This window comes from Emys orbicularis, chromosome 4 (assembly GCF_028017835.1).
Source record: "Emys orbicularis isolate rEmyOrb1 chromosome 4, rEmyOrb1.hap1, whole genome shotgun sequence".
NCBI classification, from domain to species: domain Eukaryota; kingdom Metazoa; phylum Chordata; order Testudines; family Emydidae; genus Emys; species Emys orbicularis.
In genome coordinates this window covers 39857594-39873732 of record NC_088686.1, presented here as the reverse complement: position 1 = coordinate 39873732, position 16139 = coordinate 39857594, and the positions used below count along the sequence as shown (strand labels likewise).

The 16139-nt window shown below is 42.0% G+C and overlaps 1 protein-coding gene across 1 annotated transcript in view; it reads right to left on the bottom strand.

Moving 5' to 3' along the window:
* The window catches only part of CEP128 (centrosomal protein 128), a 421445-nt gene that overhangs the window by 69186 nt on the left and 336120 nt on the right, over positions 1-16139 (bottom strand). The window contains exon 19 of the mRNA XM_065403283.1: positions 2283-2306. Within this exon, the coding sequence (XP_065259355.1) occupies positions 2283-2306 (24 nt within the window). The remainder of the gene's footprint in view (positions 1-2282; positions 2307-16139) is intronic.

The following is a 16139-nucleotide window of genomic DNA, read 5'->3' as shown; positions in this document are numbered from 1 at the left end:
TTTGCCTTACTGATGCTTAAAGCCTTTACTTTCATGCATGCGCAATATCATTTAAAACAAAACACAAAAAACACTAATACTGAAAAAGGAAGTCCATATATAAAACCATTTCATAACATTCAGGATCAGTCAATGATACTGGTATAAATCTATAGAGTTACTCTACATTTACACCACTGTAAAGGAGAGAAGAAACAGTTCCTAGGAGTCTGAACCAAGCTAACAAGAGTCAAGAATTCAGAATAACTTTTTCCTCAACTCTCATGTTTTCTGTTGATGAGCATTAGAACAGCAGGCTATAATAGACATCAAAGGAGATGTAACACATTGGTCCAATGGGGTAAACTAAGGAAGAGTTAATCTCAAATAGAATTTTCTGGTCTTTCATTTAAGTCAGACTGATCGTGTTAAGGTAACATAGGACCAAATCCTATAACTTTTTAATGATAGTTTTGCTTAAGAAAGGACTAAATCATTTGACCTACACTATTTTGTATGCAACAGTACATTTTAGCATGCAGATATTTTATGAATGAACAAAATATAATGGCTGATGCTAAGAAATTTATTATTTGACAAATGTACTGCTTCGTTTTTAAATCACATTTTTTTTTAAATTAGGGATAGTGAATAATCAAGAGATTTGTTTCAAATGGCACCCAGCACAGAAGTAAAGACCTCTAGCAGGCATGCAGTTAGAGGATGTGTTTATCTGGTTATTTTTCTTAGAAGGAGGAGGAAGTGCCAAGGCAAACACAAGTATGACTATTGATTAACATGATTGTCCTGCATAGCAGAGAAAAATGTATTTTTCCATATACCTTGTTGATTGTAAGAATATATTAAACTGTTACCATGGGTTTACCTGGAATAAACTGACACATTACTCAATTTGTTATTGGATCTTTTTGATTAGAGAGCATTGCTATAAAATATTTGTGCAGATGGAATTTTTGGAGAATTTAGCTGCAAAGTTCTACCAACTCTCTACTGCAGTGGTTCTCAACCAATTAAACATTGTGGGCCACATATGTGTTACCTGGGCTGCAGGTTGAGAACCACAGCACTCCCCCAACCCCCTCCAACCTTCTATGCCCAGTGCCCCCAGCCCAGAGATCCCTCCACAAAGTGGGGTCAGGAGCGGAGCCCTGGTGGAGGGGTTGGGCAGCAGGGACCCTTTACCCCGTTGTGCGGGGCCAGGCATCAGCCCTGACCCGACCCCGCTGCTAACCCTGACCCCGACCCTTGCTGTGCGGGGCTGTGCGGCAGCCCTGACACTGGATGCTGGTGTGCAGGGCAGGGTGGCAGCCTGAACCCCGCAGCCAGCCGCATGGCAGCCCCTGGCAGTCCTGGACCCCGCCACCCTTTAGCACACAGCTGGGCTGCAGCTGTGTGCTAAGTGGGCCACATGCGGCCCGCGAACCACTATTCTAGTGTGGTTTTTTTTGAAGACTTATAACTTGGCCAAATTTGGGCAGATTTTCATGGGGATTTTCATGGGGTGTCCCATGGCTGGGATCTGGGGGGGTAGAGGGTGCAGGTGTCTGGCCTGGGGGTTGCCCCATGGCTGGGCTCTGGGGGAGGGGGACATGGATGTCTGATCTCCCCGGTTAGGCTTGAGGGTGCGGGGAGGGGGCAGAAAAACAGGAACTAGGTTGTCGTAGGGGTTTCTTTAACTCTCTACTCGGGGGAATTTTGTGTGTGTCTGTATTGTTACAGACATAGCTGCCGACAGGTACAGTATTTTGAAATAAAGTACCAAAATGATTGAAACTGACATGATTACATAATGTTATTTTGACCAACAAAATATGAAGAATTTTGCAGAATTTTAAAATATTGCCTGCAGAATTTTAAATTTTTTGGCGCAGAATTCCCCCAGAAGTATTAATTGAAATTTACTTGCTCACTTCATCCGTCCAAGTGCAGAATTGCTGGTAAAGAGATACTAATGTATACTTTACATTAAACTTAAGCAAATTAAACAAATTCAATAAATGGCAATGTTTGTCTAATTAGTATTTATAGAGCTCTGACCTTTAAAATATGCTAGGCTTTACTAACATATTTCCATTAAATGACCTCATGCCAACGCACTGCTAGTTGCTAATTTCACCTATTCTTTGGTTCATTTTTGTCAATTGGCAAACAAAAACTTCTTGGAAGTTGGGGTAGTGTTTGGAAAAGTTCTTTCACACATCCTGGACCTTTTCCCTTTTGGGACTATATGAAAATCTGTTTAAGAACTAGAATTGGTTTGAAAAGGAACAAGAGAAACTTACTGTTTCTAAGACCATGATACGCTCCTGCAAATAAAGCAGAATACATAATTAGAAAGTAAAGAGAACAAATAAAAAACAAGTTGAACATGATGAAAGGGCTTCATTTTGTCTTTGCTGGTATTAGCACATACAACATTTTGTACAAAAACTTATTACATAGGAATACAAGAATTGCCATACTTGATCAGGCCAGTGGCCCATTTAGTTCAGGATCTTGTCTTTAGCAGTTGCTTCGGTGGAAGGTGAAAGAAACCCTGAAGAAAACAGTTATGAAAGAACTTGCCAAAAAGGAAGGTTTCTTCTGATCCCCTATTAGAGTCTGGCTTCTGCCCTGAAGCAGGAGATACGATATCACTTACAATTTTTTGAAGTATTTATCATGACTTTGAATATTTTTTTAACCATGTAAATGTACAATCCTTTTTTGAATCCTGATAAATTCTTGGCCTCCATGGCAATAAGTTCCGTTGTCTAAATGTATGTTATATGAAATATTTCCTCTTTGCCATCTTTTAGTTTAATTGGATGCCTTCTTGTTCTTGTCCTTGCATCATATGAAATTGTAAAAAGAAGTTCCTATCTACATTATCTGTACCATTCATTATTTTACATATTATATTTATTGTGCACTTTCTTATTCCTCTCTTCTCTAAGATAAATTGTTTCAATCATTCCAAACTCTTCATGTGAGAGTTTCTCCATGCACCAACTCATTTTCATAGCCTCTAAGCACCCCACTGCATTTCTGTTACGTCCTTCTTGGGATGGAGTTACCAGAACACAAAATTCCAAGTGAGGGTGTACCACTGATTTCATATGGTGATGTTATATTTTCAGTACTCTCTTCCCTATTTCTTATGCATCCTGACATTTTGTCTGCTTTTTTGACCATTGCTGCATGTTGAGCAGAGGTCTTCCCTGAGTTGTCTTCATTACTGTGATCTGATTGTTTTTCAGTGTTTATATTGTATTAGCATCTATGTTAGGTGGTGCTTTATAAAGCTAAAAGGCAAATTACATTGATGCTACCTCCTCTTGATAGACTGACTAGTATAATTTTGTTAGAAATAAAACTGAAAACCTAAAAAAAAAAAAAAAAAGGAAAACCCAAATATAGACATAATAAAAATAGACTAACTAAGCAACTGAAGAGTGTACAAACTAAGGGGCCTACAGTTAAAATCAACCAGAAAATCTGTAGGCATTCCTATATGAACCATTCGAAAGTGGTCTGCTGTCTCTTCCCCTTTCCTCTATGTACTATTGGGACTTATTGTATAAACTTTCTTAACCTCATGTCACTATTAGACAGAAGGCTGTGGAGGAAGAAAACAAGTTTAAGTCTACACTAAAAAGGGTTTGTGAGTATAGCTATAGCAGTAATTCTACACTGGCAAACCTTCTAATGGAGACAGTATATACTGGCAAAAGAACTCTTTTGGTTGTATAGCTTATACCAATTCCCTGAACAAAATAAGCTATATCAGCAAAAGGACTTTTTTGCTGGTATAAAAATGTCATAAATGATTACACCACTGTTCAATGTTATTATATTGGCAAAAGTTTCTAGTAGAGACCTAGGCCAAGAAGCTCCTTCTTCCTCCTCAACAGCTGGGGGGCGTGGAACATACCCAGATGTGCACAGCCTATGGCCATCCCTCCCACGCAACTCACACCAACAGGTTTTTAAAAAGTTTACTGGAGCTGCTGGTAGCTGTTGAAACTTGTAGAACATGAGATTACAATTTTAAAGGTAGAAGGTGTTCACAGAATATCTACTACCCCAGGAGAGAATGTGGAACCTGCCAAACCCAACAAAGGAGGAACTGGAATTTAGCCATCTCTAATTTTCTGAACCCTGATCCTCATAGGTCTTTTGAAGCCTGAGCCATGGACCAGGACCTCACTGAGCTAGGCACTGTACAAACACAGAACAGAAAGACAGTCCCTAGCCCAAGGAGCTTACAATCTAAGTATAAGACAAGAGACAACAGATGGACACAGGTAGCTGTAGGAATACAAGGAAACAATCAGACAGTATTGGTCCGGGTGATAGGCAGTGGTCCCAGCACACCAGCAGCCTAATCACTGTCAATTTTTTTGTAGGCACCATACACTCATAGACATTAACGCCAGAAGGGATCATCATGAGCATCTAGTCTGACCTCCTGCACATTGCAGGCCACAGAAACACACACACACACTCCTGTAATAGGTTTCAGAGTAGCAGCCGTGTTAGTCTGTATCCGCAAAAAGAACAGGAGTACTTGTGGCACCTTAGAGACTAACAAATTTATTAGAGCATAAGCTTTCGTGGGCTACAGCCCACTTCTTCGGATGCATAACAGTATAGCTTCCACTCATAACAGCATAACTTCCACTCCTGTAATAGATCCCTAATCTCTGGCTGAGTTACTGAAAGGAGAGTTTTAAGGAGGATAACGAGTTAGTTTTGTGGATGTTTACAAGCATGAAGGACTGCATGGGAAAAAGCATGAAGGTGTTAGTTTGAAAATTTAACAAGTGGGCAATACAGGCTGGCATCACTGGCTGATCGGAAGCAGGAGTTGACTTTTTAATACTGAATGAAAGATAATAGGTGGAGATGAGTCATGATGGGCCTTGCAAGTGAAGACAAATAGCTTATGTTTGATGTGACAGAGAAGAGGGAGCCATCAGAGGGATGCAAAGAGTGGGCTAATGATGTCAAAGCAACACGCTAGGAAAAATGATCTTTGCAACAGCATTGTGAATGGATATCAGAGGGGCAAGATTGGATTTGTCAAGGCCAGAGAAAAGGATGTTGGAGTAATTGAGATGCGAGATGATGAGAGCATGGAGAGTGTGGATGGATGGGAAAGGCTGTATCTTAAAGATGTTAGGCAAAAAGAAATCTGCAAGATTTAGACATACACCTCTACCCTGATATAACGCAGTCCTCGGGAGCCAAAAAAATCTTACTGCGTTATAGGTGAAACCGCGCTATATCGAACTTGCTTTGATCTGCCGGAGCGTGCAGCCCCACCCCCCTGGAGTGCTGCTTTACCGCATTATATCCGAATTCGTGTTATATTGGGTCGCATTATATCGGGGTAGAGGTGTAGTTGGACGTGAGGACCGAGAGAGAAAGTATATTGTACTTAGTCAATGTTAATTAGAGGTTTGGGGAGATTTTTGTGATTATTTTTTGGCCCAACCCTATGCCCATTAATATCAATGGGAGGATTTGTTGTTGTTTTTTGCCATCGATTGAAGTGGGATCAGGATAGGGTGACCAGATGTCCCGATTTTATAGGGACAGTCCCGATATTCAGGGCTTTGTCTTATATAGATGCCTGTTACCCCCACTCCCTGTAGCTATCTGGTCACCCTAGATCAGGAACAGGTACTATATGTTTATGTTGCCCTCTTTTGATTTGCTACAGTTTTGGAAGAATGTAAGTGTATTTTTATAAGTAACAGGTAGTAGATACTTCCCTTTAGCTCAATTGGTAGAGGCCTGGTTTTGGAGCCAAAGTACTGTGATTTCTACTCCTGGCTCTGCACATGTGTTTTATTATGGACTAGAGCTCATTTCCGTAGTTAAGGTTGCAAACACAGTCCTCCTGCAAAACTTTAAGCTTTCAAATGTTTAGGGCTAAGTCTCATTGAAAACAGAAAGCGTTCTGAAAATGTTTAAGAAATTGAGTACTTTTGAGAATAAAAGATTTTAAATTGGTTCCTTTTGGAAATGTTGGCAAAGTGTCTTGCATTTCACTGTATCCCTTAACCTACCCAACTAAGTTGCATTACACCACACCATTTGGAACATCATTATCCTGGTTCAGGCAAAATGTAGTTTCCCAGGGCAGGAACGATAAAAGGGGTTTATGTTATTTGCAAGCTAGACATCGTTCTCTGTCAAATGAAGCTGCTGGTAAAAAAACCACACACACACACACACACACACACACACACGTTTCATCATTGACCTCTGAACCAGCCAGGGCTGGCTTTCAAAAGGAGAAAAGAAATCTCAACATTTGTTAAAAATTATTCTTCCTCCTGCATTTCCATCTAAAGTGCCCCCTTGTCCTATAGATAATGTGCATGGGTCCATCTTTCAGAGGAGTAACTGAAAAACTGGCAGTTTAAGTGACTTGATAAAAGTTATATAGGACATATGTGGCCACAGCTAAGAACAGAAACCTGATCACTGAGGTAGTAGACCCATATTTTAGCAATTAGACCACATTGCCTCTGATACATTAAGAAAAAAAACCCTAGCTTTTATATAACGCTTTTTATTTGTAGATCTCAAAGCTCCTTATGAAGGTCAGTGTCATTGTTCCATTTTACAGATGGGGAAGCTGAGGCCCAGGGAGGGGAAGTGACTTGCCCAAAGACACCTGTTGCCAGTGGCAGAGCGAGGAATGGAACCCAGGCCTCCTGAGTTTAAGTCCAGTGGCTTCTCGATTAAGCACACTGCCTCCGAAGTTCACTCAAATCTTTATACTTACTTAGGGTAACTATAAAATGCGGGTAATACTCACCTTTGTAAAGTGCTTTGAGATCTATAGAGAAAAAGGTGTTAGGTACGCACAAAGCTTTATCACAACTACATTATTACCATATTTTTCAGATGGATAAGTAAGACAGTGAGGTTCAGTGGCTGGTAGAGGCACTCTGACCTAGTAGTCTGGGCACTAGCTGTGAAACCAAAAGACACAGCTTCTAGTCTAGTGTTTGACACCATTTGCTGTGTTTTTCTTTTAGCACATCTTACCACATTCAGAGTAAGACAGTAGGCCTGCTGCACTTGCATGCATGGCTAATTTCGCTATTTCAGGAATGTGCATCTTTTCAGGTGTGCATTGTATGAGGCAGATTCGCACAAGAGCCATTCTAATTTTGATCAACAAAAACACTTAAGGGCTTTACCTGAAAATCCTGTCTAGTGATAAATAAGTAAAATTAAATTTTCCCACTTAAGAGTAACCTTAAGAAAGTAATGTTTAGATAATGAAAAAACAAAACATAAAATATAAAATAAACCAAAAGTCCATCGATCCATGTTTGTTGTGCTGTGATGGAATATGCATTTCTTTATTACTAAATAATATGTTCTCATTATGTGGACTGTGCAATATTTATGATTACTGTAACTATTTATTTGCTGCTTCAAGTGCTTGGATTTTATAAATGATGTGATAGATAACTACATTGTTATCATTTAGCAACCTTAACTGGTTTTAACAGGGGGTTGAGTTTTTTGGAATTATAATTGTATAAGGTGCCTAGGAGGTTTTTCTGTCTGTATTATTGGGTGTCTCATGTACTACCATTTATCTGGGAAAAATCCACACAGGTTCACTTTATCATCCTGTACAGATCAAACCAGAACACTTTATATAACAAGACACCCTAAAAATTAGTACCCCCCAGGACACCATAAACATCTACTGGAGATGATGATCTTGGAAAAGAAAAACATTTGTGACCCACCTTTGACATTTAACTTTCTAAATTTGTTGTGGGATGTTCCCGTGATATTATCTACTATTAGTACACTGATAACATATGCAATGGAATATTTGTTTCCTCATGATTTCCTTTCTGGGACTGACCTCTCCTCTAGTCCAAGACAAACGAGCTGTGCTTATCATCTAGCAAATACTGGAGCAGTTCAGACTCATCCATGAAGGCTCATGAAGGCTATGCCCTCTTCTGCCCCTGTGCGAGATCAATGTTTCCAAAGTTGTAAGGAAACACTTAATTCTTTATTAGTAGATTAAGCGTCATTTATAAATTAAGTGCTAACTGTGCTATCTTTATACACAGAGACTAAAGAAGCCACACACACACACACACACACACACACAATTTGTTTCAGGTGGAGAAGGAATGAGGAGAGGTCAGTCCAGAAAGGAAGTAATCAAGTAACAAATTTTCAATTTTGGTTCTGTTTTTGTCTTCCAATCTCAAACAACTGGGAAGTAGGAAGCAGCATGGAAAAATTAGTTCTGAGGAGAACTAAGTAAGGCAGAGGAAAATGTAGCTCCATCCCTAAAATTGGTAGAATTAATCTATTTTGGGACTACTGTTGGAGCACTATCCTTCTGAAGGATGTTTTTCTCAGAGGAATGAAATTCAAGATGTAGTGCTTTATAAAAGGGTTGATAGATGAACAGGTGGCCAGACGGTCAGGGATGCCCTCTCTGCCCAGGAGGCTGTCATGTGTCACACTGGGTGGGCTCCCGTCCTTTCTGGAATCTGATTATTTGCAGCTGAATATGCTCAAGTGATGCAGCACTTGATCCTAACTATGTGGTATTTGGATGGTTTCAGGCCCATGAAGTTAAAATTGAAAGAAACAAAGTTTTGGGGTAAAGGAAGGAAGAATTTATCCTCCTCTGAGGTACAAAAGGAAGAGTTAACCTTGGCTATGAATGATTCAGACGTATCTTGTTCTTCTGGAAAATTTACTATGTAAGAGCTAAGTATTATTAAGAACAGAGATTTCAAAGACTCTCTTTGCCAATGTGATTGTGACCAGGAAGCGTATTTTTATGGAAAGGAGATACAGGGAGCTGGATATTCTTGGTTTAACAAGATAGATCATGAATAAGGATACGATACTGTCACAGATTCCGTGACTTTAATGGACCTCCATGATATCTGTGGCATCAGCATGCCACAGTGGTGGGGCTGGAGCAGCTGTCAGCCCCCAGGACTGGGGCAGCAGCCCGGGACTGGGTCAATCCCCGGAGCAGGAACAGCGGCCGAGGCTGGGACAGTAGCCGGGGCAGAGCAAAGCTGGGGCAGCCCCTGGAGCAGGAGCAGCGGCTGGCAGTCAGCCCCCGGTGAGGCTCCACTGTTAGTCTCCTCCCCTGAGTATTTTTAATAAAAGTCACAGACAGGTCGCAGGCTTCTATGAATTTCTGTTTATTGCCCGTGGTCTGTCTGTGACTTTTACTAAAAATACCAGTGACAAAATCTTAACTTTACTCACGAAGGCTTGTAGTGCTGTAGGTAGATTCCAAGTAGGGAACACTGATTTGGATAGAGATGCTGCTTTAAGGAACATAAAAGCCACCTACTGGAGGTTTGGATGAGTCAACGTTTATGACATTTTTTAACACTGAGGCGTGAGATGAGTTCTTGCCAAGAGATGTTACCCACTTAAGTACATGGGAAGGGAGTCTGAAGCTTTTTCCTTTGGGATAGATTGGACTAGGAGCCTTGGGGGATTTACCCTTGTAGTATCCCGGAAAGTAAAGATGGTCTACCCTGTTAAGCCATAAGTGCTGAAGAAATCTGATCCACTGAGAGGTGTCTCAGCTGATGTGGAGACTGTCTGCTGGCAGAGGGAGGGTCTATGGGTTGAGAATGTCATGTTCCATGATCAGGTAAGGGATGTGACACAGTGAGAACGTGCTTGGCTGAGTGGCCCCTGTTGGGAAAGAGAGCTCCAGAAATTTTGGCCCCAAGGAGAAAGGAAAGAATATGTGTGAGCGCACATGTGTGAGCACAGGGAGGAGGTGGAAAGAGATTTAAAAGAAAATAAAGAAAGCAGGCACAGTGAACTGCCATTTTGTTTACACTTCCAGAGACAAAGAATCTAGTGAAAGGGTGGAAAGGGCATGGCCAAACCCCAGAAGGTATGTCTACATTGCAATTAAAAACCCAAGGCTGGCCCATGCCAGCAGACTTGAGCTTGCAGGACTCAGGCTACGGGGCTGTTTAATTGCAGTGCAGATGTTTGGACTTGGGCTGGAGCCCGGGCTCTTGGACTTTGCAAGGTAGGAGGGTCCCAGAGCTCAGGCTGCAGCCCCAGCCCGAACATCTACACAGCAGTTAAACAGCTCCTTAGCTCACGCACCACAAGACCGAGTAAGCTGGCACGGGCCAGCTGCACATTTTTAACTGCAGTGTAGACATACCCAGAGACACATAGACAAGACTGAAGGGCCTCCAGTATTTGCAGGAACAGAGATGCTGCTCATTTGTCTTCAACAAAGGTAAGAGATCAGGATCCAGGAATGGATCTTGCTGTATGTGTTGATATCAAAGCGATTTCTTTTTACATTAGGATGCCAGTGAGCAGAAAGGACACATCAAGAATTTTTAATTATTGTATCAGGAAACCTAATAAGAATGGTTATTTGTATTGACTGAACAGCTGAACCAATTAGCAAATCAGTTTGTAAGACTAGATATCAGTTGCCACTGATGTTATCAAACAATACTAAGATGAATGTATTTAATCTTTCTATGTGATCAGAGGACTATATGCCTTTATTATCATCGAAAACATCTGAAATACACCCACTACATGATGTTGGGGTTGAAATGAAGTTAACTTGCATCAGCATTGTACAGTAGTTGCACCCTTCATTACAGTACTAACATATATTTTTGTCGGCAGGTTGCCTTAAACCACAATCATAGCTCCTTTGGACATCTTCAAGGGACAGAAAGAAAAATAGACAACATATTCCAGTAAAAACAGCTTTATCAAATGAAAGTGAAAAATCCAAGAAAATCAAGTGACATGTGGTTTTGAAAATGTGAAAACCATGCCAGAATTGCTCATAGAAGACTGGAGAGGGTGAATGTGGATAAACATATTCAAGAAGCTAGGAAAAAGAAAACTGGCACAAAAGAGTGTGCAAATTAGCATATAGGAGATCCAGAACACAGTATTACAATACAACTGTGTAAAAATTATAGCTGACTTCCTGCCAGTAAAATTGGATATCAGTAAGACTGGCTGACATTGAAACCATATGCACAGTATGGTTGAACAAAATAGAGAAACACAGTGAACTTGAAATCTAAATGTCAAGTTTACTGTGTTTCTCAATTTTTGTGGTTTTAGAATTACATTTTCCTATTTAGAATATTTTTCTCTCCCTTGCAGCTGTGTGAAAGGCCCACAACAAATGGACACTACTAACTATAGTAGTAAAATGGTGAAATCGACTATACCAGGGATTGGCAACCTTTGGCAGGGGGCCCGTCAGGGAAATCCGCTGGTGGGCCGGGATGGTTTGTTTACCTGCAGCATCCGCAGGTTCGGCCAATCACAGGCCCGACTGGCCGTGGTTCGCCGTTCCAGGCCAATGGGGGCTGCAGGAAGTGGCGGCCAGCACATCCCTCGGCCCGCGCCGCTTCCCGCAGCCCCCATTGGCCTTTTCTTCCCTGCTGTAGGAAACATTGCTGTGCCAATCGGCAATTACTTCTGCAGGAATCAAAGTAGCACACAGATGAGCAGCATATGGACCCGATCTGAAGCCACATGCACGCAGAGATGCACCCTTGCATCCTTGTTTACCCTCAGTAATGAGATATCAGCTTCGATCATCCCCACCTATGGAAAACAGTGCAAGTATTCAGAATAGTGTCACTAGACGCTTGTTGTGATCCCCTTCTGAAACCACCCAGGCCCTCTGTCCCATCTTGCACCTTCCCTGCCTGAGCCAAACTCACCATGTTTAGGGCTCTCACTGTGCTCCGTGCTTGTCAAGGGAAAGTGAGAAAGAGGTAAATGTAATTTTTATGATTAAAGGCTGTGAGTGCACTCACAATATTGACTCTGTGTATTGTTTCTTTTGCTTCTGCAGATGTGCCCTGGATGGCCAGCTCCTACATACCGGCAGAGCAGCTCCGCCCCCATGATGAACTGCAATCCATTACCAGAACTCCTAGCAGCAAAAGGTCATGATTTGTACAGTGGGATAGCTACCCTCGGTGCACTGCTCTCTCTGTCGATGCTAAAGCACCGATTGTGGATGTGCTCTGTTGACATAAGGAACATTGTGTGAACATGCACAAGCATTGTAATTACAGTGGTTTATGATCGTTGACGTAACTTAAGTCGACTTAACTCTGTAGGTTAGACATGGTCTAATTTAAAATGAGGACTGCTAAGCAAAAAGTAGCTTTTGGATGGGGACAGGAGTAGTAGGATGACTCCAATATTGGAAAATAAACAATATTTTCAAAAGGTTTTACATTTTAAAATTAGATGTATGCCTCTAGTTTTGAACTCTGAGGTATTTGGCTGTTGAATAAGCTTTGAGAATTTCTTCAAACATAATTTTTCAATGATTAGGGTGTAATTTATTAAGAGATTTGACACAGAGGACTTGGGCATGAGCAGTACAGGTGTTTCACATATTCAAGTTGACAAACTCCCCTTTTACATTAACACAAAATCATGTCTAAAAATGTTCCTATAATTTTCTCAATGACAGGGCAGATGGCAGCTCCTCACCATCTCTAGGGCTGGTCCCTTGACACCAGTGCAAACATCATATCCTGGTTTTCCAAGCTGGAAACTGATCCAACTGTATCTATGCCACCTTCAAAATATGTTGCATTTGGTGGCAAGCTGTATTGTGTATCATAACTATTTAGAGGAACCACAACTCTTATGTAACTGTTATCAGGTATTTCTCGTCTATGTATTCATTTTATTGTATCTTGCATCAAAGCCCTGCACACACTACAAACAGCTGTCACCTAGGATAAAACAGTTATCTACTGTTCGTAACAGCTGTTCTTCGAGATGTGTTGCTCATGTCCATTCCATGTTAGGTGTGTGCGCACGCCATGTGCAGCATTGCCAGAGATTTCCCACTAGTGGTATCTGGAGGGCCGGCCCTAGCATCTCCTTAAGGCCTGCACTCATGCACCGGTATAAGGGGCGCCACCGGCCCCGCGCCCTTCCATTTCCTTCTTGGCGTCAACTCTGATGGCCGGATAGGAGGGCGGGTCATGGAATGTACATGAGCAACACATCTCAAAGAACAAACAGTTACAAAAAAGTTAGGTAACTGTTTTTTCTTCTTCAAGCGCTTGCTCATCTTGATTCCACATTAGGTGACTCACAAGCAGTATCCCTGGAGGTGGGTTAGGAGTTCAGGGGCATGCCGATTGTAACACAGCTCTCTCAAAACTGGCATCATCTGTGGCCTGTTGGGTGATCAAATAATGTGACATGAACTTGTGGATTGATGACCATATCACTGCCCTGCAGATGTCCTGCATTGGTATTTGCACCAGGAATACTGCTGAAGATGCTTGCAATTTCATAGAATGGATCTTCACGATGGCCAGAGGTGGGGCCTTCACCTGTTCATAGCAGATCTGGATACTGGCCACGATCCAGGACAAGATCCTCTGGGATGACACCGGGAGACCTTTCATTTTATCCATGACAGCGACAAAGAACTGCGTCCATTTGCGCAAGGGTCTTGTCCTGCCAATATAAACAGGTAGAGAATGCAGACACCATTCTTCTTCTGTTTTGTGCAGTTTCAGGAAGAAGATAGGCAGAAAGATGTCTTGATTGATATGAAACTGCAACACCACTTTGGGTAGAAAGGCTACGTTGGGACGCAGTTGGACCTTATATTTGAAGAAAACAGTATAGGGAGGTTCTGAGGTCAAAGCTTGAAGTTCTCAAACACTTCTGGCTAAAGTGATTGCTACCAAGAAAGCGACCTTCCACAAGAGGAGCAGCAGGGAGCAAGATGCCAAGGGCTCGAAAGGTGGCCCTGTGAGCCTGGACAGGACCAGGTTTAAATCCAAAGGTGGGACTGGGTCACAAACCTGTGGGGAGAGCCTCTCCAACCCTTTAATGAATCTGTTCATCAGCTTCTGGACGAAGATCTGCCTTGGATCGGGTGATGGAACACTGAGATAGCTGCCAAGTGGACCTTAACGGAAGACAGTAGCAGACCTTGGTGCTTCAGGTGAAGGAGATACTCTAGGATGGACTGCATGGACACCTGCACCAGGCAAAGGCCCCGCTTGGGTGCCCAGCAAGTGAAGCGTTTCCACTTGGCCAGATAGGTGGCCATGGTAGAGGGTTTTCTGCTACCTAGGAAAACCTGCTGGACCTGGAATGCCCTCTCCTTGGGATTTAGCCATGCAGCAACCATGCTGTCATGTGTTGTCAAGGCTGATTCCTCACTCTGGGACTTCGAGTGCAGAAGGCGGGAGCCCGCAAGGATTCTAAAAATTAATACTGGCCACTCCAGGCTTGCATTAAACTCCCAAGATTACATTTTCTCTCTGACTTTGGATGCTGCCACCACCCAAATGCAAAATAACCCTTTGAAACCAGAAAGGTGCACTTGGGAATTCCTTCCTGTGGGATACCCTCAAGACCTTTCACTCCTCCTTTGGGGAAGAGCTGAGAAAGAAAAACAAAGAAAATCAGCTGTTGCCACCAGCTAATTTAACAGCATATGCACAAACCTCTTAGGACACCAAAAATTCAATCCTGTTCTTAAAAAAGGTAAATTTTATTAAAAACAAAAAGAAAGAAAATACATCTGGAACTTAGGCTTTTGCTAGATTTAAAAAACCCACTTACAAAATTTAAACATCAAGAATAACCTTCTTGAAGTCCATCTTAAAGGTTACAAGCAAAACAAAAAGCATTTGGGGTTAGCACAGAGGAGTCCACAAGCCAATAAGAGATAAACAGAAATAAACCTAATCGCATCTTTCTAGACATTCTCTATTTACTTACATATCTGGGGTTCCAGGTAAGCAATTTCTAGGTATGATTTGACCGTTTTTCATATCTGCCTTAAGCTTCTCACAACATAAGTGCTCCCTTTTCCCCTCTCTCCAGAGAAAAACAACAACAGACAAAGGGAAGTTTTTTCCCCCAATTTTAAAAAGTTCTAGCCCTCCCATTGGCTATTTACAAAACACAGTTCGGTAAATCAATGGAGAAGGCTTGCAAACGCAAGGCAGAGAAGGCTGTTCCAGCAACTGTCACGGGCGATAAGAAGGAACTGGAAGGGCGCGCGACCGGGGACACCCCTTATATTGGCACATGAGCGCAGGCCTCCAGGGGGCACTAGCTGGTCCTATGGATACCACTAGGGGAAAAATCTCCGGCGATGGTGCACACGGCATGCGCACACGCCTAACATGGAATAGACATGAGCAAACTCTCGAAGAACTAGGCAATTCTCCAATGTGCTTTTTGGATTCAAAGAGTGAGATGTGGCTGCAAAGATTCACTTCATCTGCTAAGCAAACTATTACTAATAACAGACTTTTGGCCCTATCATGTTAGTCATAGTCCAAACACACAGGATGATATTTTCCTTTCCTAGAGGAACAAATCCAACCTAACAGATGCAAATTTCATGGGATGGCCCCAACAAAACTGGGCTAATTTTCCTCAAGAACTGAAGAAGAGTTCTGTATCGCTCTAAAGCCCATCACTATCACCAACAGAAGCTGGTCCAATAAAAGATATTACCTCACCCACCTTGTCTCTCTAATATCCTGGGACTAACATGGCTATAACAACACTGCAAACTATTTTTCTTCTGTCCTTCATACTTTTCAATTGATGGCCTTGTAGATTCGTAAACATAAAAAGCACTAAGTGTAACTATTTGTATTTACAGTAGGAATATTGGTTACTTTCTGATTCTCTTAGCTGAGTACTTGTAAACAAATCATTCCCTAAATGGGAAGCACTTTGCTAGGGGTTGAAAAAAACCTTAGTTTCAACTCACTTTGTTTCTTGCAAAAATTTTTGACAATGGGGTGGCGTTTACCTCCTCATGCCCATCTCACCATAGCAGAATGAATAGAAGTCAAGGCCCACTAAAATCCATTGATTTCCTTAGATCAATGGGGAATACTCCTCCACATCATGAAACTTCGACTCGCATAGAATCCCAGGGCCTCCCCTGACTTCCCTCCTCCATAGCAGTACTGTACAGTGATTTCTGGATCTGTGCTGCACAGTCCTCCCTTGTCACTGGCTGCTCTGAGGCCACCCACCTTTAAATGGAGTTTACCCATATGGAGGAAGAACCCACGAGAGATAATGCT